This window comes from Coregonus lavaretus (assembly GCF_964263955.1).
Source record: "Coregonus lavaretus genome assembly, chromosome: 24".
Taxonomy (NCBI): Eukaryota; Metazoa; Chordata; class Actinopteri; order Salmoniformes; family Salmonidae; genus Coregonus; species Coregonus lavaretus.
The window spans coordinates 4,845,961-4,871,436 of NC_140011.1; the positions used below are offsets into that span (position 1 = coordinate 4,845,961).

At 41.1% G+C, this 25,476-nt stretch overlaps 2 protein-coding genes and 1 pseudogene across 3 annotated transcripts in view; 1 reads left to right on the forward strand and 2 right to left on the reverse strand.

The window, feature by feature from the left end:
- Positions 1-1,811: 1,811 nt before the first annotated feature.
- On the reverse strand, positions 1,812-7,733 carry LOC311099949 (D-dopachrome decarboxylase-like). The gene is made up of 3 exons (XM_084140669.1): positions 7,552-7,733; positions 3,119-3,294; positions 1,812-2,502 (listed from the first exon to the last, which is right to left on the reverse strand). The coding sequence occupies exons 1-3, from the start codon at positions 7,657-7,659 to the stop codon at positions 2,430-2,432; spliced, it is 357 nt and encodes a 118-aa protein (XP_083996795.1). The 5' UTR covers positions 7,660-7,733; the 3' UTR covers positions 1,812-2,429.
- A 2,336-nt stretch (positions 7,734-10,069) lies between these two features.
- On the forward strand, positions 10,070-15,948 carry LOC311099655 (palmitoyltransferase ZDHHC12-B). Its single transcript, XM_084140376.1, has 5 exons — positions 10,070-10,564; positions 11,611-11,750; positions 11,858-11,950; positions 13,283-13,449; positions 13,690-15,948. Exons 1-5 carry the CDS (start codon positions 10,468-10,470, stop codon positions 14,003-14,005), a joined length of 813 nt encoding a protein of 270 aa, XP_083996502.1. The 5' UTR covers positions 10,070-10,467; the 3' UTR covers positions 14,006-15,948.
- Positions 15,949-17,282: 1,334 nt separating this feature from the next.
- Positions 17,283-25,476, reverse strand: part of LOC311099366 (serine/threonine-protein kinase N2-like) — a 44,755-nt pseudogene continuing 36,561 nt past the window's right edge. Inside the window, exon 15 of the transcript in view lies at positions 17,283-17,420. The product of the transcript in view is annotated as a serine/threonine-protein kinase N2-like (transcript). The remainder of the gene's footprint in view (positions 17,421-25,476) is intronic.

Below are 25,476 nucleotides of genomic sequence, written 5' to 3' on the forward strand. Positions count from 1 at the left end.
TGTGAGTCCGAGAGCAGTTCGAATTGGTACTACAGCACAGCGATCAGGAAGCACGGCTGTCGTTTGCGTGTGCTAGCGGGCCGGGGCTAGCAGATGAATCTTCGTGGTCGTCGCAACGGGAAGCCTGTTCAAACCACAGACGATTACGTCGGCAGACCAGTCATGATGGATCGGCGGGGCTCCTTGTCGACTCTAGGAGGTCCCGTCCGGTTGACAGAGAGGTAGATAGCCGGGAGATGTGCCTGACTCAAGGCTAGCTCAAGGCTGATTAGCCAACAACAACGTTCATTTGGTTGCAGCTAGCTAGTTGCGATTATCCAGTGTTAAAGGTCCAGTGATTCAGTGATTCCGGCAGAAAATCTGATAGGTTCTGGGTCGATAACGCGCTGTGCAGACAGTGCAGACTGGCCGATAATAGTCCAGGCTAGAGCTGGCTGGTAGGTAGGTTAGTGGTGAAAAACCGGACAAAGGTGAAAAACCGCTAACGGTGGCTAATAGCAAGTAGCTAGTTAGCTGGCTACTCCTATCCGGTAGACAGAGGTAGATAGCCGGGATATGGGCCTGCTCGAGGCTAGCTCAAGGCTAACTGATGCTTGCTTCGGGGGCAGTGGTGATTAGCCTACAGCAACATCCATTCGGTTGCGGCTAGCTAGTTGCGATCCGGTGTTAAGGTCCAGTGATTCAGTTATTCCGGCAGAAAATCCAATGTTCTGGGTGAAAACCGCTAACGTTGGCTAATAGCAAGTAGCTAGTTAGCTGGCTGGCTAGTTAGTTTCAACTGGAGATTCTAGATAAAGGTGAGTAAATAATAGAATCCGTTCTACAGTGAGGCGGGTTGCAGGAAAGTATATTTAGTAGAAGGATGAAAAGTGTGATAGGGAAATATATACATAAAATACAAAAAAACAGTCTCTTTACACACAAGAGAACACGACCGCACTGCTACGCCATCATGGAACAGCACAAAGACAAACCAGAATAGTCTTGCTAAGAAGTTAAAGAACAACATACACAGTATTGGGGCATGTCATAACATTTAAGGTCAGGGTGAGAACACATAACTAATATCCTGTGGTGTGAGAGTAAGGTAAATTCACATATTTTGACTGATAAGGGTTAAATCTTTGAGGCCTTTTGGTTTTGCTCTATCAACACCGGGGATATGGGGAGAAATCACTGTGCCATCATTCTCAATCTAAGAAAATAATGCATGCCTTGTTTTTTCACATGCCTAATGACGAGGAGCTAGAGAGATGTAGACAGAGGCTCTGCTGACCAAACTGATGAACAAGGATAAAGCTCAGGTGCAGTTCTACCTGACAGATAAAAGAGACCTTTATCTGGTGGCAGACCTGGAAAAGCAGAAGACATCCTGACAGATGCCATGCATACAGTAAGATAAGAGGGATGTTCTTGTCATTTCAACACAAGCCTACCAAGAATTAGCAAGATCATTGACATTTTCCTTGCCATTTTAAACAAAATCACATTATACTAATAAGCTGACCCAGCAGGTGCTTTTGCATGGCAAACTTAAGACTTTTCAAAACTAAAAATAATGTATGGACAGAAAGCACACAGCCTAAATGTAAATTTGTTTTGCTTTTAGTGGGCTGTATCGCATGGAAAGATAGCAAAATGTTTACATTGGTTTGGTTTAGTCTACTTTTCCTAAATATCTAGCTTTTCAATGTCACATTTTACCACACCTTGTATTATTTTAAAACACTTCCACTCTTCCTGTTGAGCGTGAAGAAATATTGGCAAGACATTCAATCCAGAAAATAATTGAGTCATGTGGGACACTCAAGTAAGAATTTAAGTACTTTTACTTCAAGTAAGACTAATTGTACAGCAAAGCCTTCACAACATTTACTCAAAAGGAATACATTATATGGAAATGTACTAAGCACAGTCCTTCACAAATACAGTATGCATGTTAGTCCAATGCAACATAGTGTGTTATGTGCTAATCTACTTCTATACTCTCAACAAATGCATAGAATGGTATTTCACAGCTGCCGTACACTGACATTTACCTAGATTCCATTGCATAGTATGTAATTAATGATTTATTGTTAATACTTGTCTATCATGTATGCTAAATGAATAGGTGAAATTACATAGTAAAAGCTTTGAATACAGGTCAATTGATTTACATTTCCTCTAATCAAAAATGAATATATTCTTATATCAGCTAGCTTGTCAAATGTATGGTTCTGGTTTACTATCGCAGACAACTATGTAATATAAATGAACGAGTTTCCAGGGCATAGATTCATGGGGTCACATACCATAGTGATAAAATTCAGTACAGGTCTTTGTCATGTCCAATTGAGTGGTGGAAATCCACTGCCAGGGTTTGTTCTCTCCGATGGTAACTGTTGTGGAATAGATGTTTGAAGTAATTCTGTTGCAGAAAGTGCCTCCTACAGGTAACTCATAACTGTTCCTTTCTTTCCAACCTGATGTGGCTCCAGTGCGTAGAACCTGATCACGACCCTGTGGAATACAAGTTCACCTACAATTAGATTCATGCATTGAAAACCATATACCAGAAGACCATGTTGCTATAATTTCAATCTACTAAATGCAATATTATATTTATGTAATATCAAATGCAATTTAAAAAGTCAATACATACTTTGAATGCTATATGGTGTTGAAAGATCTCCTGTGCAACCCCTTACAGGCATAGGGCCTTAGACTATAATCAATACTTCATGGTAGTAGTAGCCTAGCCTAGACATCTGAACTACCCATAAATCCAGACACACCATGGCATAACAGATAAGAAACAGATGAAAAATTGTAGTTGAGTCAAAGTTGAGTTGGGCTCTAAAGAGTATGCAGGCAGGCTGGGTACAGGAACTTGCAGTGTACAAGAACTGACATACAGAGCCATAACAGAGTTGAGTTGGACACTCCTACTTTCAATGTGAGAGAAGGTATCATTACATATTGCCCTTTAGCCACACCAATGCAGAAATGCAAGATCCTCTTATCTTCTGCATACACATTTTTTTCTGTCATTAGAACAGAACCAAAGCTCTGCAGTAGAGGATAGTACACTAAGCTAAAATAAATTAATGATTTGTTGCATAAATCAGCTTCTAACCGGTCTTCAGTAAGTCCAAGTTCTCCTGTGAGGAAAGGGAAGATATTGGCACTGTGTTCCTTGTTCTTCTCGGCAGTGTCAGTGACGCCGATGGCGGACACGGACAGTATAACGCAAGGAGCGCAAGTTCCACCCATGAGCATTGGCAGTCCAGGTTTCACCACCAACATCATTCTCTGCATAGAAGACAGACAACATAAAATACACACAAGCACATTTTTTAAAATAGAATTAGCTAGCTAGGCTATAGCTAAGTATTTAAATATGGACACCGGAGTTAAAACCTTCATAAACTAGTGCCTTCAGAAAGAATTCACACCCATTCAGTTTTTCCACATTTTGCTGTGTTACAGCCTGAAATTAAAATTGATTAAGTTGAGATTTTGTGTCACTGGCCTACACACAATACCCCATGATGTCAAAGTAGAATTATGTTTTTAGACATTTTTACAAATTAACTAAAAATGAGTCAAAAATATTCAACCCCTTTGTTATGGCATCCCTAAATAAGTACAGGAGTAAAAATGTGTTTAACAAGTCATATAATAAGTTGCATGGACTCACTATGTGTGCAATAATAGTGTTTAAAATGATTTTTGAATCACATCCCTGACCAAGGCCCTTCTCCCCCGATTACTCAGTTTGGCCGGCGGCCAGCTCTAGGAAGATTCTTGGTGGTTCCAAACTTCTTCCGTTTAACAATGATGGAGGCCACTGTGTTCTTGGAGACCTTCAATGCTGCACACATTTTTTGGTAACCTATCCCAGATCTGTGCCTCAATACAATCCTGTCTCGGAGCTCTACAGACAATTCCTTCAACCTCATGGCTTGGTTTTTGCTCTGGCATGCACTGTCAACTATGGGACCTTATATAGACAGGTGTGTGCCTTTCCAAATCATGTCCAAATCAATTGAATTTACCACAGGTGGTCTCCAATCAAGTTGTAGAAACATCTCAAGGATGTTCAATGGAAACAGGATGCACCTGAGCTCAATTTCGAGTATCATAGCAAAAGGTCTGAATACTTATGTAAATAAAGGTATCTGTTTTTAATTTGTCATTATGGGGTATTGTGTGTAGATTGATAATAATTAACATTTTTTAATTAATCCATTTTAGAATAAGGCTGAAACGTAACAAAATGTGGAAAAAGTGAAGGGGTCTGAATACTTTCCAAATGCACTGTATACACATATACAGTACCAGCCCTTGAATGAGTAGGAGTGTCCAAACTTTTGACTGTACAGTATATATATTTTACACATACAAAAGTATGTGGACACCCCTTCAAATTAGTGGATTCTTCTACTTCTTCTACTTCAGCAGTTGTCATGTCATTACATTAAGTGACATGCCAAACGGGAGATTCATACAAACTTCTTGACATCATTGATAGTCATGATACACTATATATACAAAAGTATGTGGTCACCCCTTCAAATTAGTGGATTGCTGACAGGTGTATAAAATAGAGCACACAGTCATGCAATCTCCATCGACAAACATTGGCATTAGAATGGCCTTACTGAAGAGCACAGTGACTTTCAATGTGGCACCGTCATAGGATACCACCTTTCCAGCAAGTCAGTTTGTCAAATTTCTGCCCTGCTAGAGCTGACCCGGTCAAGTGGAAAAGTCTAGGAGCAACAACGTCTCAGCCGCGAAGTGGTAGGCCACACAAGCTCACAGAATGGGGCAGAACGGACGTATTGTCAACTGTAAAGTTTGGTGGAGGAGGAATAATGGTCTGGGGCTGTTTTTCATGGTTCGGGCTAGGCCCCATAGTTCCAGTGAAGGGAAATCTTAACGCTACAGCATACAATGACAGTCTAGACGATTCTGTGCTTCCAACTTTGTGGTAACATGGGGAAGGCCCTTTCCTGTTTCAGCATGACAATGCCCCTGTGCATAAAGCGAGGTCCATACAGAAATGGTTTGTTGAGATCGGTGTGGAAGAACTTGACTGGCCTGCACAGAGCCCTGACCTCAACCCCATCAAACACCTTTGGGATTAATTGGAACGCCGATTAGGAGACAGGCCTAATCGCCCAACATCAGTGCCCAACCTCACTAATGCTCTTGTGCCTGAATGGAAGAAAGTCTCTGCAGCAATGTTCCAACATCTAGTGGAAAGCCTTCCCAGAAGAGTGGAGGCTGTTATAGCAGCAAATGGGGGACCAATTCCATATTAATGCCAATGATTTTAGAATTAGACGTTTGAAGAGCTGGTGTCCACATACTTTTGGCCATGTAGTATATATATGCTACTGCTCGACTAACAAATTCTCGGTTGACAAACAGCCTATCGACCAAACAATCGACCAGTCGACTAATTGGTGTCAGCCCTATAAGGCACTAAAGAAAAACTGCAAAAAATTGGGAAAATAAATTAACTTCATGCCCTGAATACAACACATTATGTTTGGGGCAAATCCAACACAACACATCAATGAGTACCACTCTTCATATTTTCAAGCATGGTGGTGGCTGCTTCATATGATGGGTATGCTTGTCATCGGCAGGGACTAGCAAGTTTTTTTAGAATAAAAAGAAACGGAAAAGAGCTAAGCACAGGCTAAATCCTAGAGGAAAACGTGACGTCAACTATGACAGACAAATTGAGAAAAAAAAATCCAGAAAATCACATTGTAGGATTTTTTATGAATTTATTTGCAAATTATGGTGGAAAATAAGTATTTGGTCACCTACAAACAAGCAAGATTTCTGACTCTCATAGACCTGTAACAACTTCTTTAAGAGGCTCCTCTGTCCTCCACTCGTTACCTGTATTAATGGCACCGGTTTGAACTTGTTATCAGTATAAAAGACACCTGTCCACAACCTCAAACAGTCACACTCCAAACTCCACTATGGCCAAGACCAAAGAGCTGTCAAAGGACACCAGAAACAAAATTGTAGACCTGCACCAGGCTGGGAAGACTGAATCTGCAATAGGTAAGCAGCTTGGTTTGAAGAAATCAACTGTGGGAGCAATTATTAGGAAATGGAAGACATACAAGACCACTGATAATCTCCCTCGATCTGGGGCTCCACGCAAGATCTCACCCCGTGGGGTCAAAATGATCACAAGAACGGTGAGCAAAAATCCCAGAATCACACGGGGGGACCTAGTGAATGACCTGCAGAGAGCTGGGACCAAAGTAACAAAGCCTACCATCAGTAACACACTACGCCGCCAGGGACTCAAATCCTGCAGTGCCAGACGTGTCCCCCTGCTTAAGCCAGTACATGTCCAGGCCCGTCTGAAGTTTGCTAGAGTGCATTTGGATGATCCAGAAGAGGATTGGGAGAATGTCATATGGTCAGATGAAACCAAAATAGAACTTTTGGGTAAAAACTCAACTCGTCGTGTTTGGAGGACAAAGAATGCTGAGTTGCATCCAAAGAACACCATACCTACTGTGAAGCATGGGGGTGGAAACATCATGCTTTGGGGCTGTTTTTCTGCAAAGGGACCAGGACGACTGATCCGTGTAAAGGAAAGAATGAATGGATCCATGTATCGTGAGATTGAGTGAAAACCTCCTTCCATCAGCAAGGGCATTGAAGTTGAAACGTGGCTGGGTCTTTCAGCATGACAATGATCCCAAACACACCGCCCGGGCAACGAAGGAGTGGCTTCGTAAGAAGCATTTCAAGGTCCTGAAGTGGCCTAGCCAGTCTCCAGATCTCAACCCCATAGAAAATCTTTGGAGGGAGTTGAGTCTGTGTTGCCCAGCGACAGCCCCAAAACATCACTGCTCTAGAGGAGATCTGCATGGAGGAATGGGCCAAAATACCAGCAACAGTGTGTGAAAACCTTGTGAAGACTTACAGAAAACGTTTGACCTGTGTCATTGCCAACAAAGGGTATATAACAAAGTATTGAGAAACTTTTGTTATTGACAAAATACTTATTTTTCCACCATAATTTGCAAATAAATTCATTAAAAATCCTACAATGTGATTTTTCTTTCTCATTTTGTCTGTCATAGTTGACGTGTACCTATGATGAAAATTACAGGCCTCTCATCTTTTTAAGTGGGAGAACTTGCACAATTGGTGGCTGACTAAATACTTTTTTTCCCCACTGTATGTTTCGAAAAAAACGTATTGCACGCGATTATTATTTACGTTTCTAAATGTTAAAACAGAGCGTCGGGATTGTAGTTCACATGGTAAGCGGTGCTTATAGCTGAGAACCCTTGGGATAAGGCAGAATGCCTTGGGTTCTAGTGAGCAAGGCTACAGCTTGCCCATTCAATACTGTAGACGGTAAGGCTTGAGTTCGACAACTAGGCTACAGCTAGCTAACTGCAATCTGAGTAGAACTAAATAATTAGCAAACAATACAATGTATCAAAGGCAGACAGATGGAGTGAGGCAAAACAACTTCACTCAGTAACATTCTAGATACAGTAGCCTACTCACCTCTTCGGGTTTCCCTAGAACAGCAGCTGTTTTGGAGCACAGCTTTTTCAAGAAATCCTCAGAAAACATACTATCAGGTAAGTTGCTTTCTAAATCAATGAACGGCATGATGATTTTGTAAAGAGGCCGTTCTTTCAGATGAGAAGGCTAGGGAGGTCAACTTGTTGCAAGTGTTGACTTTGCTCCGGAAAGTACGTCTCTTCATTGGGGGCAAAAAGTACTTCCGGGTTACGGAATTTCGGAAATGTTCAAAATAAAAGTCCCCCACGTAATAGCAAAAAAGTCTCAGTAACCTGAATTTATTCATGATATAGAAAAAATAATTGTCTAAACATTAACAATGATTCATATTTGTTCATATTTAAGTGACATTTGCATTACATTTGAATTTAAAACATGTTCCAAGGTCAAATAAATGCCTCCAATAGGCATAAGGTTAGCAGTGTGGTTAAGGGTAGTGGTACCATATGATTGTGATATAACCAATTAGATCCCAGGAAACTTCAACTGCATTTTTCAACATTTCTGATTAGTCAGGAGACAATACAAACAACAAATCAAATTCATTTATTTCATTTTTTATTTTGTAAATATACACTGCTCAATAAAATAAAGGGAACACTAAAATAACACATCCTAGATCTGAATGAATGAAATAATCTTATTAAATACTTTTTTCTTTACATAGTTGAATGTGCTGACAACAAATCACACAAAAATTATCAATGGAAATCAAATTTATCAACCCATGGAGGTCTGGATTTGGAGTCACCCTCAAAATTAAAGTGGAAAACCACACTACAGGCTGATCCAACTTTGATATGTCCTTAAAACAAGTCAAAATGAGGCTCAGTAGTGTGTGTGGCCTCCACGTGCCTGTATGACCTCCCTACAACGCCTGGGCATGCTCCTGATGAGGTGGCGGATGGTCTCCTGAGGGATCTCCTCCCAGACCTGGACTAAAGCATCCGCCAACTCCTGGACAGTCTGTGGTGCAACGTGGCGTTGGTGGATGGAGCGAGACATGATGTCCCAGATGTGCTCAATTGGATTCAGATCTGGGGAACGGGCGGGCCAGTCCATAGCATCAATGCCTTCCTCTTGCAGGAACTGCTGACACACTCCAGCCACATGAGGTCTAGCATTGTCTTGCATTAGGAGGAACCCAGGGCCAACCGCACCAGCATATGGTCTCACAAGGGGTCTGAGGATCTCATCTCGGTATCTAATGGCAGTCAGGCTACCTCTGGCGAGCACATGGAGGGCTGTGCGGCCCCCCAAAGAAATGCCATCCCACACCATGACTGACCCACCGCCAAACCGGTCATGCTGGAGGATGTTGCAGGCAGCAGAACGTTCTCCACGGCGTCTCCAGACTCTGTCACGTCTGTCAGATGTGCTCAGTGTGAACCTGCTTTCATCTGTGAAGAGCACAGGGCGCAGTGGCGAATTTGCCAATCTTGGTGTTCTCTGGCAAATGCCAAACGTCCTGCACGGTGTTGGGCTGTAAGCACAACCCCCACCTGTGGACGTCGGGCCCTCATACCACCCTCATGGAGTCTGTTTCTGACCGTTTGAGCAGACACATGCACATTTGTGGCCTGCTGGAGGTCATTTTGCAGGGCTCTGGCAGTGCTCCTCCTGCTCCTCCTTGCACAAAGGCGGAGGTAGCAGTCCTGCTGCTGGGTTGTTGCCCTCCTACGGCCTCCTCCACGTTTCCTGATGTACTGGCCTGTCTCCTGGTAGCGCCTCCATGCTCTGGACACTACGCTGACAGACACAGCAAACCTTCTTGCCACAGCTCGCAATGATGTGCCATCCTGGATGAGCTGCACTACCTGAGCCACTTGTGTGGGTTGTAGACTCCGTCTCATGCTACCACTAGAGTGAAAGCACCGCCAGCATTCAAAAGTGACCAAAACATCAGCCAGGAAGCATAGGAACTGAGAAGTGGTCTGTGGTCACCACCTGCAAAACCAGTCCTTTATTGGGGGTGTCTTGCTAATTGCCTATAATTTCCACCTGTTGTCTATTCCATTTGCACAACAGCATGTGACATTTATTGTCAATCAGTGTTGCTTCCTAAGTGGACAGTTTGATTTCACAGAAGTGTGATTGACTTGGAGTTACATTGTGTTGTTTAAGTGTTCCCTTTATTTTTTTGAGCAGTGTATTTTAAGCCAGCCTGATTGGGTGGGCCAGTGTTCAATCTGGCAGGGCCTCTGCCCAGCCTTGCCCTGCCTTGGCTTCGTCTCTGGTAACATGATTCAGTTTCCAGTACAGTATCCTACTGTTACACTGTATTGTTGTTGCTATGTTCAACTCATATTTCTGATTGGGAAGTTTACAATAAACAGCGTTGGAGTCTGAAACTCATTTTATGGTATTTTAGATAGCACATGAAATTCCGAGAGCACATGAACACAGCAAAAATCTATGTACACAATTATGTCATACGTTACATGTACCACGTGAATGCAATGACCAATAGAACTAGCGTATCCGAAGGAAGGACAGCAACCCCGGACAATAATATTGCAGCTCTCCAGAAACGCTCTGATCATATTAATTAGAGCGAAAGTGATTGAACGCTATTTTGGTGATTAGGAAGAAATGTAGCTAGCACTCTAGTTTTAAGGTTGTATGTGTCTAACCAGCAAGCTTGATATGTTCATTTTGGAATTGAGTTGATGTTAGACCATTCCAGTCGCCATTTGGAGAGAAACCTCGAGCTGTTGGGCTAGTTGGCAAGATAACTGGATACAGTAATGCTGACCGCTATCTACCGTTATGTGGGACGATGGTGAGAAAGGATAGTTAGCTAAATGCATTTTGTTAGCTAACTATAGTAGGCCAGTTCTCGTAACCTGATGCATACCGGTACCTGTCTGTTGCTACGTGTTGAAGAATGCTAGGATGTTCAAAAATGTGTTCGGGTCAGGATTTATTGTAAGAACCGCGCACGTTATCCTGACATGGGTAATAACACTGATACTCTTCCTACATGATACAGGTAAGTGCACGGGATTAATAGGATATTGAAATTAATTTTCAGAGGCCTGTATGCGTTGCACAGCTGTAATGCATAGATGACATATGCATTATTACACTGTAAAGCATACCATCAAACCACACTTCCATTTATTACCAAATATGGTGATGAGAGGAAGTCCAGTGCCAGTGCGTGGAGGAAAGTGGGAGAAGATGTAGCTAGATGAAACTTGGTCGACATTCTGCTATATTTTCTCTGGTGAAATTTGATCTCAATACAGTTTTCTGTTCCCAAAACTAGAATATGTTACGAACAGAGTGCGCGCTAAGTTTTGTAGACTTGACCCTTTGCCAAAATTGCGTTGTGTAGAAGGAGTGCAAGGGCGAAATTAGTTATTGCACACGCGCACTTTACAAAGGATGCGTTCCCTATACATGCTAAAACGGGCCAATAGGATCTTGAAACGCTCGTGCTTGGCTCTGCCCACCTCCTTGCTTGTTCTGCCCACTGTGCTTTATTTTCTCCCATTAGAAACGATGCTGATGATAAATCTTGGGTTGGTTACCAGTATCTTTGATCAAATAGTGGCACCAACATTATCAACAAAGCAGCCAATTAGGTAGCTGATAAAAGTAGCTAAGGTCCTTATTGGTCAAGACAGTTGGACTAATCTCATAAAGCCACAGTCTGTGTAAGATAAGGCTATATATACTCCAATTAGTGAAATATACCCATTGATTTGAATGAATAGTCATTACTTGTAAATTTGATAAATACAACTGTCTTACCTTATCATACCCATCATAACTTAGGACCTATTACTCTCTGTTGGCATAGACTTAGGAAGCCTTTGCTTGATCGTGTATAGCTTGGAATGTCATTCCTTGAGCACTTCATGCAGTATCACAGAAAGCAATTGGTATTTGCAAGTGAAAATGTCATGGGATGCATAGGCTCCATTGTTAGCGTTTTTGTTGGTGGCCATTTATTTGATCGTATTTCATTATCCAACATTCTAGTAGTAGTTGCTAGTTAGTAAACATTGCTAATTTATTATTGCGTTGCAGACCTGCGGAAGCAAGAGGAGAGGGGAGAGCTCATCCAACCTGTGCTTTTCGTCTTGCTGGTCCTTGTGTCGGTGTTGCTGTACTTTGCTGTCTCACTCATGGATCCTGGCTTTGTCCTATCTGACGGTAGTGACTTACAGGTGCGTGTTGCTTACTTCACCACACAACACATGAACACAGTAATGCATATCAATGCTCAGGATATACATTACAGCTAAAAAACAATACACTTGTACTGTATTTTTAGTTCACCCTTGGCATCACTGAGGAGACGCAGGACATGATTCCGCCAACAGCCAAGTCTCTGCGACAGCGGCGCTGTGGTCATTGTCTGCTTCAGGTATGGAGTGGGCTACTATAGTATTTTTATTTTATTTTATTTAACCTTTATTTATCCAGGGGAAACCCATTGAGACCAGGGTCTCATTTACAAAGGTGCCCTGGGAACAATAAATAAACATGATCAGTCTCAATACAACGCTATAAATGTACAATTCCACATTACAACAAATCAAATTCAAAAGCGACAGATACAATTCCACATCAATCAAAACAAGTGCAGTTCTCTTTCACCACATTCCTAATTAAAGTCCTGAACTGACCCTTCGAGACCAGAGAGTCAAGCCTTAAAGTGACCTGCAGGTCATTCTATGCTCCAGGGGCACAATAACTAAAAGCAATCTTCCTGGACTCTGTGGAGACTCGCGGAACCTCTAAAACGAGTCTGATGGTGGCTTGCTTTCCAATTAAGAAGTGAGGTGAGATAGTATGGGAGTTTCTGGAGAACTGCTTTATATACAAATAGCAGCCGATGTTGGGCCCTTCTGTTAGTCAGAGACTCCCGGCCAACAGAATTATATAAAAGGCAATGATGTGTACTAAAATTGTCTCCAGAGATGAAATGCAGGCTGAATCTAAAGGTTTTAAAATGGAGGCTGCTGCATGCATGTAGATTACATCATCATAGTCAAGTACTGGCAGGAGTGATGCTTGAGCAATTTTCTTCCTGTTTTTAAAAGTAAGGCAGGATTTATTTCTATAAAGGAAATCGATCTTTATTCTGAGCTTCTTTGATAGTTTTTCAATGTGTGTTTTAAAAGACAGCTTATCATCAATCCAAATACTTAAATACTTATGAGGAACTTGCTCAATATGGGATCCCTTCAAGGTGCAAATACGCAGATCTTTAGGGTCAATTTTACAAGACCTGGAGAACAACATCAACTTGGTTTGATCAACATTTAGCAAGCTGTGGCCAAGCTGAAGGTTGTTAATGGCCTGCTGCACTGAGGGGGCACAGGGATAAATAACTGTGTCATCTGCATAGATATGTAGGCCACAGTTATTATTATTCAGAGACAAACCAACATTATTAATGTAAATAGTGAACAGTAAAGAGCATAGTATTGAGCCTTGTACACCTGTTGACATGTATATTTACTGCATATGTATTCCTGAGGTGACATTAGGAGTGATGATGTAATCATAGGATGCTGACAGACACACCATCTACTCTCACTCTGTTAAGAGATTATCTCACTCAATTATGGTCATGGCAAGATAAGCTGCTGGCATATGATATGAGTACAGGTCAGTGGACTAGTTTATGACCAGAAAGAGCTTTCTGTAACTCCTCCTTCCTCCCCCCTTTCCCATTCATGTGCCCAAGCAGCAGCCAATGCGATCCAAGCACTGTCAGACCTGTCAGCACTGCGTGCGTCGCTACGACCACCACTGCCCCTGGATCGAGAACTGCGTGGGTGAGAGGAACCACCGCTGGTTCGTGCTCTACCTGGCTGTCCAGCTGTTTGTGCTGCTTTGGGGCCTTCACATGGCCTGGTAAGTGGAGATGGGTCTTCACAGCCCGTTCATACATGGTTGTGGTGACCCGCAGGGTATGCAATGCAGGGTTTTATTCCAACCCAGATGCTTTTGAACAAAAAACATTTGCATACCCTGTGGGTCACCACAACCAGGATCGAAGAACTTGATAATACAGATGATTTCTGTTTCAATTGATCATATGATGCACTGTTGTTTGGGAGGTGTGGCCAATCTCACTTGTTCTCTGTGACGCAGGTCGGGCTTCACCACGGCGCCCTCCTGGCAGCTGTGGCTGCGTGGCAATGGCGTTCTGCTGGGTACGGCGGCGGTGGTGGCGGTGCTCTCCCTCACCGTGCTCCTACTCCTGGGCTCCCACCTCTACCTGGTCTCCCTCAACACCACCACCTGGGAGTTCATGTCGCGCCACCGCATCTCCTACCTCAAGCACTGCGGCGCCGACGAGAATCCGTTTGACCGCGGTGCGCTGCGCAACCTCTGGGGCTTCTTCTGCGACTGGGGCGCCATAGTGTGGGAGCAGGTGTACTTCAGGGAGGGCAACGACCCCATCTGATGAGCAAACAAGCTAACTAACTCACCGTCTACTCAAGTTCTTCATTCCTTCCCTAGAATTCCTCCAATTGTGTTTACATCCTCCTTTCTATAAGTATCTTTACATGAGACAGACATCCAAATGAACTATGAACTCCTCTCATTACTTCAGTTTGTCACCTAACTTTTTGGAACCAGGAGTGCAAGGCATTCCAGTTTAGTATGTAAGTGGATTTCAATGGATTTGAGCGCAATCCTGGTATTTATTTCAGTTGACTAGTGACATGAAAATTTTTTATTTGTCAGGAAGACAGGAAAAGTTTTATTGAAACAAATAGGTCAGATATTCAATCTAGGTAAGAAAGGTAATTGCTGTGAGCCTGTGAATAGTAATGAGATTCTTAGTGTTGGTATGTTTATTTCCTATCCTTACAACGTACCCTTGCCTTTGACAACCACTACACTCCTACCCACTCCAATACCCTCCTCTGGCCAAAGAATAATTTCTAAGAGTGAAGAGTCAAAAATATCACTGAAGTATTAGGAATTTGAGCTAAGTAAGGGAACTCTTCTGTGTTGAAGGGAACACACTTACAGATCACATAATTCCTTGACAGTTAGGTTAACAGAAAGTTAATTCACTTATGGCCTGTTTTTCTATTCCCTGAGTTTACTAAGCTATAAGCTAACTGTTGTAAATACAGTATAAAGGTACTTTCATATACTGTTGTTGATGTAAAACTGTCTATTCTTGAGAGCATGATTTGAATCCTTGTTGGTGTATTTCCCCAATATCGACTCAGCATTGACACAGGCTCTGTAGCCACCAAGTGGCTGATTGACTCAGTCAATCCAGTCTTTAGGCTGTGTTTACACATGCAATCCAATTCTGATATTTTTCCCACTTATGGGTAAAAGATATGATCTGATTGGTCAAAAGACCAATTCTTGGCAAAATATCAGAATTGGGCTGCCTGTGTATGCACAGCCTTAGATTTCCAGAAGCACATTCCTCTTAACCATTTTAGTATTTTTGCTTATTGAAATATTGTTAGGAATATCACATTTTCAATGTCTGGTTTACTGTAATAGTTGAGTTTTATTTAATCTGTACAAAAAGGCCTGTCAGGTTTTAAGGGTGCACTACAGCTCAAAGCTTCCCGGCAACAGGGTTAATATGAAAGCAAAGCTCAGCCATGTGATGGCAAATTAATAACTAACTAAAATGGTAATTCAATTATAGCAATATATTTTTGGGAGTACCATGATCCATTGACAAATTATTACACCTCTTATAAAATGGTAGTATGCCATTTATTTGCAATTTTATTATCTATTACTATAAAGTATAGTAAATGTGAAAAGCACACAATTTGCACCATCACCAGAGGACGTTTGAAGAATGATCTTGGGTGAAACTCCATACTTGTTTAATCATTCATTTCAATAATTTATCATCTCACTTTTTCAATTGACAGAATGTCATACAACTATTTTTGTAAACAGGTTTATCGCTCTTGATGCAAATCAACTTTTTTGAACGTCCATTTTGGAACATAGAAAGTTTGCATGAGATTTTTACATCTAGTTTTTTGTAACTTTAGGAATAATCGTAGAGAACTATAATAGCGAAGACATATCTTATTTAAAGGAGTGCAATGTTGTGTGTTTTCCCTAACTCAATCGTTAGCTTATCCTCTGTGCAATAGGAGAGCATAGAAAAACATGACAGAAATTAGCAATAATGGTAATATTGTCAACTTTTTATAGTATTGGAAAATCTTTCTGGCTCTTCCAGTAGAATTTTAAGATAAGTGATGTGATTTTATATACATTGATGTTTGGTCTTGTAAGTGCTGATTTCAGTGTGAACTGTTTATGAACAAAGTAATTTATGCAATATTTGTTTGTTTTTTAAGAAATCTTTTGAAATGCAGTAGTCCTATCAATAAATGGAATGGTTTATTTCAGAAAAATGCTTAATGAGCAGTAGATATTTATTAATTTACATTTCCTTCATGTTGTGTAAAGAAAAACGTGTATTTGTCTCATCTCTAGACACAATAGTATTTTATTTCATTGTATTTCACAGCATATTTATTTTAGTAGCAAAGCATGTACATTCATATTACATATACATTTAGATGGCAACATATTCATGACTGGTATTGAATTTAAATTACTCCCTAGGAATACTAACAAACTGTATAATTCTTCCGAAAGTTTACTTACAATTTCTAGTCTTTTAGAACGGTACTTCAGGAACATGTCAGTTTCAACATGACATGCAAATGTTTAAGTGGCCCAAAGCAGCCCAAGATGGACCCATTGAATAGGTTGATTACAAAGTAGCACAATGCACATCAAAGTTTTTTTTTAAAATCTTCAGGGACTGTTTCCTCCATGAAGATGACATTCATGCATTCCTAGGCTAGTTTATGGCGATTCAATTTGGATTCCCAGGCTAAATATACAAACATCAGTATCTATAATCAGTGTTAGTAATTAGGTATATCCAAGACCGTAATAGGGTTACAATAAATGGGAAAACATCTTAATTTACAGCAAAGATTCTTATGATTGGAAGTGTAGTGCTATGAAGTGCTGGTCTGTTCAATATCCTTCGAATTATAACTAATTTAAAAGCTCATTATTGCACTGGTGCCAATGTTTGAAACAAAGCACTCTTGTTAAGTTTCACAAATGAATAAGAAAGTGCAGAAAATGGCCTACTAATTCATGTTGACACAGTAACAAAACAGTGGCATGTCAAGTATTGATTTGGCAATATCAATGTTGAACTTAGTTGATCTACTATCAATATGGAGTGGGAACCTCAAAGACAAATAAACAAAAACAAGACAAAAGTAAAAAAAGTCAATATTGACCCCCAACATACAAATCCAGATTTGAATAAGGCAGAGAGAAACAGAAGACCGCTCAGAGTGGCTGACACTCCCATGGATGAGGAGTCCCCTCTCTACAGCTCAGTGTAACTGACTGGGGTCTCATCGTCATCGGCAGGCCAAGCTCCGAGTTCTGATAGGCTGTAGAGGTTCAGGTGGAGTGCTCATCATCACCCACAGAGCATAGGAACATTCATGGCCCTGAGGAGAGATGACATGCCCAAGAGGACATCACAGTGGTCTGTCTGGTCAGTACTCATTCAGCCACAGGTAGCTGTTTGTCACATTGAAGTAAAGGAACCAGCTTCAGTGGAGCAGCAACCATTTTGGCTTTTAGTCCTGTCCGTCCGTTCGTCTATCTGTCCGTCATTGTATACATGTGTATGTTTAAGGTCAGGGCAGCGAGGAGAAGTCAAAGTCGGCAAAGATCTCCTGTTGGTAGGCAGTGAGGAAGTAGGGTGTCTGTGGGGTGGTGAGGACTGGCTTGAGCTTTGTGAACTCCTCGTCAAAGTTACTGACGTCCACCGGCGCCTTGTGTAGTGGAAATTCTAATCAATAATGAGGAGAGACAGGGTCAATCACCAATCAGGATATTACTTTATTCAAAACGTATCAATAAGGCAATAAGCGAGGCTGGTCGGCACAACAGCCCCGACACAAAGAATACAAAGATCTTTTATAGCAAAGATACACCCTCTTAGTCTACATGACAAATAACAGATGTATGGAATGGGTCACAAGGTGTGACTTGATATATGAGAAAGGAGTATCCCCCAGCCAGATAGCATTTGCCGTGAAGTCTGTTCTTATTGTACAGAAACCAGAGTTTGGCCCCCAAGACAAGCTTCCTCTCATCATTATCCATACCCGAGCCATCTCTCCCTGGTACCTCATTACACAAACACCAACTCATTCTATGGAATGCATGCTGTAGGTTTTATCACCAAAGGCATCGTATATCTACTGTCAGTGTTAACACAGACACATGAGAGTTTCTAAGAACCCTATTCTATTGCAGAAAACAACCATTTGATGCAATAACAGTATTATAGCATAATCTTGCAATTTCTGCTCTCACATTCCCCCATTTTGAGAATTCTCTCAACTTAAAAGAAAATGACAAGGTTTAAAAACATGAATACACATGTAGAAAGTACATACATTGTTAAGCATAAAAGCAATAATTCATTGCATGGGTTCCTGCATGTGACCGGCTGCTATAGCACGGGCTCAGCCTCCTCCCAAGAAACTCAGCACTGTCTCCCATTTCAACCTCCAACACATATTCTAAGCATTCTACCAATTTGTCTGGGGAGGTCATGATACACAGTCACCTGCACGAACCAATGAAGAAAAACAAAAGATGCATACAATTTATATGATTCAAGGCTATATCTTCATTGACAGTGAAAAGCAAATATTTAATGCATAATGCAGTGCATGCAACAATGGAGTTTAATAAAATAAGCTTTAGTTATCTAGCACACTCCAATGGATCAGCATGATGGAAAGAACTATTTCCATCCCCATAACACCATCTGTAGAAACTCAAATTAGCATATCTTGTTGGGCAAATCCAGGTAGTGCCTCCCGGTTTAAGTCTAATGAACATGACCCAGGACAAGCATAGTTCCTCAGTATTACCATTATCATCAAAAATGTAATTTAGTAATGGATAGTCAAATAGATTAGGATCAGTTTCACTCTCAGGATCAGAGTTCACCCTCTCCATTCATTCACTAGGACATGCTGAGAATAGTGTCAATATCTTTAGTACACAACTTATTTACCCATGTCACAATTAGCATAACAACACTCAAAACAATCAATCCATAATACATTAATTGCTTCACTCATATAGTTATTAACATACTAACAACTTACTCAAATCAATCAGTCAATTTACAAATCATAATCAAAACCCAATTAATTATCCAAACCAAATTTAGAATAACAATTCTTAGGTGATTCACATTGGTCCTATCACTCAAAGTTAAAACCCTCAATTTAGCACACATCGACACTGGCAGAATGTACATTTATGTTAACATACAGTAGAAATATCCATAATTCTAGTATTAACTTCCTCATCACATTATAATTACAGATCAGTATCTCAATGCATTCTTAATCTAAATTACTATAAATGTAGCAGTGTGTAGACCTCCTCAATCAACCTGATACCCCAAATAACAATTTTAGATAAGTCCAAATCAATTACGGGCACAGTTGAGTAATGTGTAAAAAACAACACTACTACTGGTTAAAAAAAAACAAATCGAATAAGAATCACTACCCTTAACAACTCCATAAAGAAAAAAACTTGAACCCAAACTTCAGAAAATTCCATGTGTGTGCCCCTTTAAGGTGCAGTCTGTCTAACCCGTGAAAAACCCACTAAACCCATATGAAACAGTCCATTCAAGAAGTGAAACATGGTATTAAAACACTAACAAATATTCATAACAAGTGTGTTGTGTGAGGGTATTTGCAAACCATAGGGCAAAAACAAACTAAAATGGCCAGCCCTTATTTCATTTGGTAGCTCCTCTTACGGCCTAATCCGGAAAACCTTTATACTAACAACACTGCAGAATTTCACTAACAGCTCTCCCAAGACAATAGTCTTGGCAAACATTTCAAATAGAGAGAAAATGACTATCCCCATTCTTCTGGAAGAGAAAGTGTCAATTTCTTTAGCCTTCACTTTACTACATCTTAATCAGCAACCCAAATGTTTTAACTACAAACAAAACATGATGGCGATAATTGCACTGTCCTCCCTCAAATCATTAATCGTTTGTTTCAATCTAATTCCTCGTGACTACTCCAGAATAAGACGACATAAGATCTCTCAAGAGATGAAAAACATCCAACGTTCTCTGAGTTTGCAAGGAGTATTTTTAATTGATTACCCTTTAGACTCCATTGTCTTTAATTCTCGCAAGGATTATCCAACCCCAAAATCGCCATTTGCTCCCATGTCAAATTATCATGGTATCGTGACTGGATCAATGTCCAACGACATATGTAATAGCTGTTTCGCCTAAGGTTGTTCCTGTTACCCCTCTAAATGTAATACTTTTTTCTGTCATAAATACAGTCCATTTCTCAGCGTAATGAATCAGTGATATTTGATCCCAGGCATCTATTAAAAAGTCGATTGAGACGTGGTCTCCTACGTCTCCCTTAACATACATACTGTAGTGGAACACGGTATTATCTGATGTGTCTTGAGTAGGATTCTTTCTTCCAGGACTGAAGAAAGAATCCTGGAAGAAAGAATCCTTCTCAAGACACATCAGATAATACCGTGTTCCATTAAGTAGAATAGACACCTTCTAAAATAAACAAACCCATAACCCCTTTCCGGTAATCTAATAATTGCAACCTGTTGCATTGATTTAGTAAAAATATAAACCTGTTGATTAACAAATCTAGAACCTTCAAACAAGTTGGTGCTGTCTCATCAGTTTAATATTCAATACTTATTTCAATCTACTTTAATTACTGGACACTGTTCCACGTAATGGAAACAGATTATCGGTTTAGAATACATTAACTGTTTGCTTATATCACTGGTGTAACCCAAACTATAAATTTAGTAATAATAATTAGAAATTGTCAAAGAGCATCTCCGCACTCAATTTAGTCATACCACTACACCAAACTTAACCCATTGTGTCCCTTACAGCCCACTTTAGTTCAGCGAGACCCAGTCGCTAACACCCGCAGATTAAAACATGGAAACTCTTCTATTCTTACTTGTAGAAAAAAATATAAACCATTCTCAAACAATGTTCTGCGTTTACCTCTATCGTAAGGTAAAAAAAAAAAAAAACGAACTTGACAACTTTCATAATACTAGATTGCTGTTGTAGCCTTGTATTATCATGCAATAATTAATACCCATGTTTAGTTATTAATTATGATCATGGTCACAGCTCTATCACAATTGCCTGTCCACTATTATTAGAATACATTAGATATAGGTAATAGTCCCTTCTGATTAGACTACAGGTAATAAAACAAACACTTGCTGTTGTTGACAAGCATATATTCAATTCATATCCATATTTAATTCAGTATTTTAAATTACAACCCCATTCTCAGTAGGTTCCTCCCGTAAACCATTAGGCAACACACACCAAAAAAGTATTACCTCAATTTGAACTAAGCAAACTGCTAAATCGTTCAGTTTACATCTTAAAACAAACACTGGCTGCTATATCAATCTAAGCAACACATACCAATAGTTTGAATTACAATCAGAAACCCAGATTTGAGTCATTGCCATAGACCCAATGCTATTGAAATGACCAAGAAATGGCGGCAGGTAGCTTAGTGGTTAAGAGCGTTGTGCCAGTAACCGAAAGGTCGCTGGTTCTAATCCCCGAGCCGACTAGGTAAAAAATCTGTCGACGTGCCCTTGAGCAAGGCACTTAACCCTAATTGCTACTGTAAGTCGCTCTGGATAAGAACGTCTGCTAAAAAATAATGAAATCACGCAAATAACCCAATTACAATGGTTTGTTGTCTTAACATCTGGAACATATTAATGACACCATTACCAGAAAATAGCCTTAAAGTTCGTCCAAGTGTTTATTTGCAAAGACTTACTCAAAGGGAATACATTAGCAGTCAACGAGTTAAATCCACATTCATTGATTTGGAAACAGATCTGGCGAGTTTAATAAAACTGATTATATTTTCCCTGGCGACATAAGAAATTCCTTTACTACATCACATTAGCTCCGCAATGATAATTAGTTTGATGGAAACCCTAAATTGGCTTTGTACTATGTTATGTCAATAATTTCCAGGCCTTATGGGTAGTTTTTTTCTTACATGTTGTACCAGGACGGAGAAATTCCCATAAGCCTTTTATAGTTACATCATTAGGGTAAATCAATTCCCCATGTTTTCCAAAAAGTGGACATACCCCAATCAGTTTCTGAGACTATAGCCCAGACTTTGTAGAGAGTCATATAATGCTTAACCTTATCTATATCAAACGATCCATAAACAGGACCAACTCAGAAAACTTGTATACATTTTTTTTCACCCCTGATGTAAGTCTACATTTGGGTGCGCAAGTTAGTATATGAATATTATTCAAATTATTACTTTATCAAATCTCTAGTAATCGATTACACACACATAAAATTCATCATATTTTCATATATTCACAGAATCCATATAGAACGTTAGAAATTCTTAGGTACTTGTTGTTTATAAAGAATAATGCTAATCTTTGCTGTGAGACCAAGGAGTCCGCTTACACTGTACTTTGATTATAAAGGTTTATTTATTTTCAAGATTTCAGCATAAGTTTACAGACGTCTGCAGGCATCTGGAGAACAGCGACCCAAAATAATATGTTTGTTCTGATCTCCTTTGTCTCAACCAAGTATTTATAATCTTTACCATGATGTGGGTGGTTTCCCATACAGACAAATCACCTGTCTCCACACAACAGACTTCCTCTGTTCTATGGGGTGTCCCCACAAAACTGCTCCCCAGATGCTCCCTCCAAGCTGAATAAACATCCTCTCAGATACCATTTGAAAACGTTAGCAAAGTTATAATTCCTCAGATACTACATACTCACATCAACCCCATCGCCACAAAGCAGCTTCTTCAAACATACTCCCAACAGAACCAAAAAAAACGTTTGTTTCCTGGACACTGCCCGCCTGTCACGGGATCCTCAACCGTTCTCGGTTCTCTAACCTGTAGTCCAGCCTCCCAAAAATGCTATAGACCTGCCGCTACTTTCTAAAACACAATCCCGTGCTCAATATTCAAATTTAAGATTAACACTTATTTTTACACTCACACCATAACATCTAACAATAGTAACCAGGGCACACCTTGTCTATTCTAACGCCCAATTTAATCTATACAAGTATCCTTAGGTTTCGCCAGGCCAATGTCTCACACAGACTCCACTGGCTCTGGTCCCTCGCCTAACGGACCTCACTGGTCTGCTGGGGATCAATCCAACCAACCAGACTTTTGGTTACTCTAAACAGGTTCCACCAGCAATCAATCCCAGAGGACACTTATTCCTCTGAAATATTGCCTGCTTTACCAAATTCTGCCAGTCACCCCAGCTGTGACCCCTTAAGGGAGTCTCTTAACCCATTGGTGATTTATTCTGCTCACCTCTCTCAATACTATGTTCGGAAATGTGGTATCCACCCGTGCCCGCTTCCTCTCACATCTTAGGCGGGTCCAGCTGCTCCTTTCACGGAGTGCAGCTACCCTAAGACCTCAATTTGGAATCTCCCGGTTTACCCAGGCCTTCAGGAGCGGTCACCAGGTGAACATAGTGGTGTAATTTGACTGCAACTCCACGAGCTCGTCTGGCGGGAGGTAAGCTAGGCTTATATGGTGTCGAGTAAAGCTTAAACCATGTATTTAGATTGTAGGTAGGTAGGTATTGTAGTTAGGTATTGTAGGTAGTTTATCTAGGTAGTTATTGTAGGTAATTATTGTAGGTAAGTATTGTATTCGGCTGAGCCCGGTGAAGCACGAGGCTAGCTAACTCACTACCTGGACAAATAAAGCTAACTAGCTAGCGAGTAGCTACTGGTAACTATTAGCAACTGTGGATAGTTGTTTCCAATGTTATTTCACGCTTAAGAGTACCTGTAATTATGCCAGCTAGCTAGCTACCATTCAGCTGTTTTTCTAACCTCATTATCTGAAGCGTTAACGTTAGGTAGTTATTAGCTACTGTACTCGAAATGTAGCTACCTGGATAGCTAACTAAACAATAGCTGGAACGACCTAGCTTTAATATTTGGAGACGCTTTCTCTCCGTTGGGACAGACGCAAACTGTCTGAATCGATTCAGTGGCTAGCTTTGCACTTAACTGGCTACTAAGGGTAAGCTATAACCTACATTTATTTTTGTTTTTACATACTGGTAACCAGAGTCGTTCAAGGGAATTCGGGACATGGGTGACTAGCTAACGTTAGCTTGGCTCTCTGTGTGTTCGTACCGTGGGAGGAGGGGTTAGTTCGTTGGCAGAGAGCAATTGCTAGCTAGTATGCTAACTATTCTAGCTAACTAACTGGCTGAATAAGTTGACGACGTACTCACTCAAACTGTCAAAACTAACCCAAAACTTTACACAACGTTAGACACGGACACGAATGATCTGCTTGGTGTGTTAACACACTGGTGGTATGTTGTAACCGAGTATTGGTGCTAAACTGTGTTATTGGAGGCTGGCATGCTAGTTGGCTTTGGCGTCATAGGATTCGGTGTACCAAGTTAGCTATCTGAATAAACTAAGTTAGAGTCTATTCCTAGAAATATTGAACCGCTGTAGTTTACAACAATTATAATTTCTAAAGTGGAAGCTGGGAGAGTTATATTTGAGTGTTTCAGTGAAACGTAAGTGAGGGAGGCCCCCCCTCTCTCGCTTTCCCAGATGTTTAGTTCATTTCATTCCGATCTCCTTTGCATTATTGTAGCCTTTCTCTGTAGCCTGTCAACTATGTGTCTGTCTATCCCTGTTCTCTCCTCTCTGCACAGGCCATACAAACGCTTCACACCACGTGGCTGTTGCCACTCTAATCTGGTGGTCCCTGCGCGCACGACCCACGTGGAGTTCCAGGTCTCTGGAAGCCTCTGGAACTGCCGTTCTGCGGCCAACAAGGCAGAGTTCATCTCAGCCTATGCTACCCTCCAGTCCCTCGACTTCTTGGGGCTGACGGAAACATGGATTACCACAGAAAACACTGCTACTCCTACTGCTCTTTCCTCGTCTAACCATGTGTTCTCGCATACCCCGAGAGCATCTGGTCAGCGCGCGGTGGCACAGGAATCCTCATCTCTCCCAAGTGGACATTCTCTCTTTTTCCCCTGACCCATCTGTCTATCTCCTCATTTGAATTCCATGCTGTCACAGTCACTAGCCCATTCAAGCTTAACATCCTTGTCATTTATCGCCCTCCATGTTCCCTTGGAGAGTTCATCAATGAGCTTGACGCCTTGATAAGTTCCTTTCCTGAGGATGGCTCACCCCTCACAGTTCTGGGTGACTTTAACCTCCCTACATCTGCCTTTGACTCATTTCTCTCTGCCTCCTTCTTTCCACTCCTTTCCTCTTTTGACTTCACCCTCTCACCGTCTCCCCCTACTCACAAGGCAGGCAATACGCTTGACCTCATCTTTACTAGATGCTGTTCTTCTACTAATCTCACTGCAACTCCCCTCCAAGTCTCCGACCACTACTTTGTATCCTTTTCTCTTGCGCTCTCCTCCAACACTACTCACTCTCCCCCTACTCAGATGGTAATGTGCCGTCGCAACCTTCGCTCTCTCTCTCCCGCTACTCTCTCCTCTTCCATCCTATCATCTCTTCCCTCTGCTAAATCCTTCTCCCTCCGATCTCCTGATTCTGCCTCCTCAACCCTCCTCTCCTCCCTTTCTGCATCTTTTGACTCTCTATGTCCCTTATCCTCCCGGCCGGCTCGGTCCTCCCCTCCTGCTCCGTGGCTTGACGACTCATTGCGAGCTCACAGAAGAGGGCTCCGGGCAGCCGAGCGGAAATGGAGGAAAACTAGACTC